The following is a 565-nucleotide window of genomic DNA, read 5'->3' as shown; positions in this document are numbered from 1 at the left end:
GCTGGCACGCCCACGCAAAGATGCCCGGCCAGCTCTCAGGGGTTCTGCCCGCCCCGCCCCCGGGGTTGGGAGTGGTCACGTGGTCACGTGGCGGGGCGCCCAGTTTCCCCCGGGCCCCGCCCCGCGCCCACCCCGCCCCGCCCCTCACTGGGCCCCTGGCGGCTGAGGCCGGAGCGCGGCCAGCTGGGGGCGCCTGGCGGGTTCTCGTCGCGCCTCTAAGCTCGGGCTGGTGAGGTCGGCGCCGCCACCCACGCCGCGCCTGCTCCCGACTCGAGGGATCCCAGCCCGTGGCGCGCGCGCTGGGCCCGCAGCAGCAGCAGCAGCGAGGACCGAGCGCCCCGAAGCAGCATCACCATGGATTTGTCCTTTATGGCCGCGCAGGTAACGGGGCGTCTCTGTCTTGGTGGTGAGCCCAGGGCCGCCAAGTTTGGAGAGGTTCGCGGCCGCGGTCTCGCCTGCCGGGCCGGGCTGGGGGAGGGCTCCGGCCAGGCGGTGCGCTCTCGGGCACCCAGCCCCCCAGTCCTTTGTCCGGCGCGGGCTTCCCACCTGGTGCGCGCCTCCGGGG

At 75.6% G+C, this 565-nt stretch overlaps 1 protein-coding gene across 1 annotated transcript in view; it reads left to right on the top strand.

Moving 5' to 3' along the window:
- The first annotated feature begins 201 nt into the window (after positions 1-201).
- The window catches only part of LOC101627169 (chromosome unknown open reading frame, human C14orf132), a 45,642-nt gene continuing 45,278 nt past the window's right edge, over positions 202-565 (top strand). The window contains exon 1 of the mRNA XM_012724561.1: positions 202-381. Coding sequence (XP_012580015.1) covers positions 355-381 — 27 coding nt within the window. The 5' untranslated portion in view covers positions 202-354. The remainder of the gene's footprint in view (positions 382-565) is intronic.

Source organism: Condylura cristata, unplaced genomic scaffold, assembly GCF_000260355.1.
Source record: "Condylura cristata isolate star-nosed mole 26May11 unplaced genomic scaffold, ConCri1.0 scaffold00013, whole genome shotgun sequence".
Lineage (NCBI taxonomy): Eukaryota > Metazoa > Chordata > Mammalia > Eulipotyphla > Talpidae > Condylura > Condylura cristata.
This window is presented reverse-complemented; position numbering and strand designations above follow the sequence as displayed.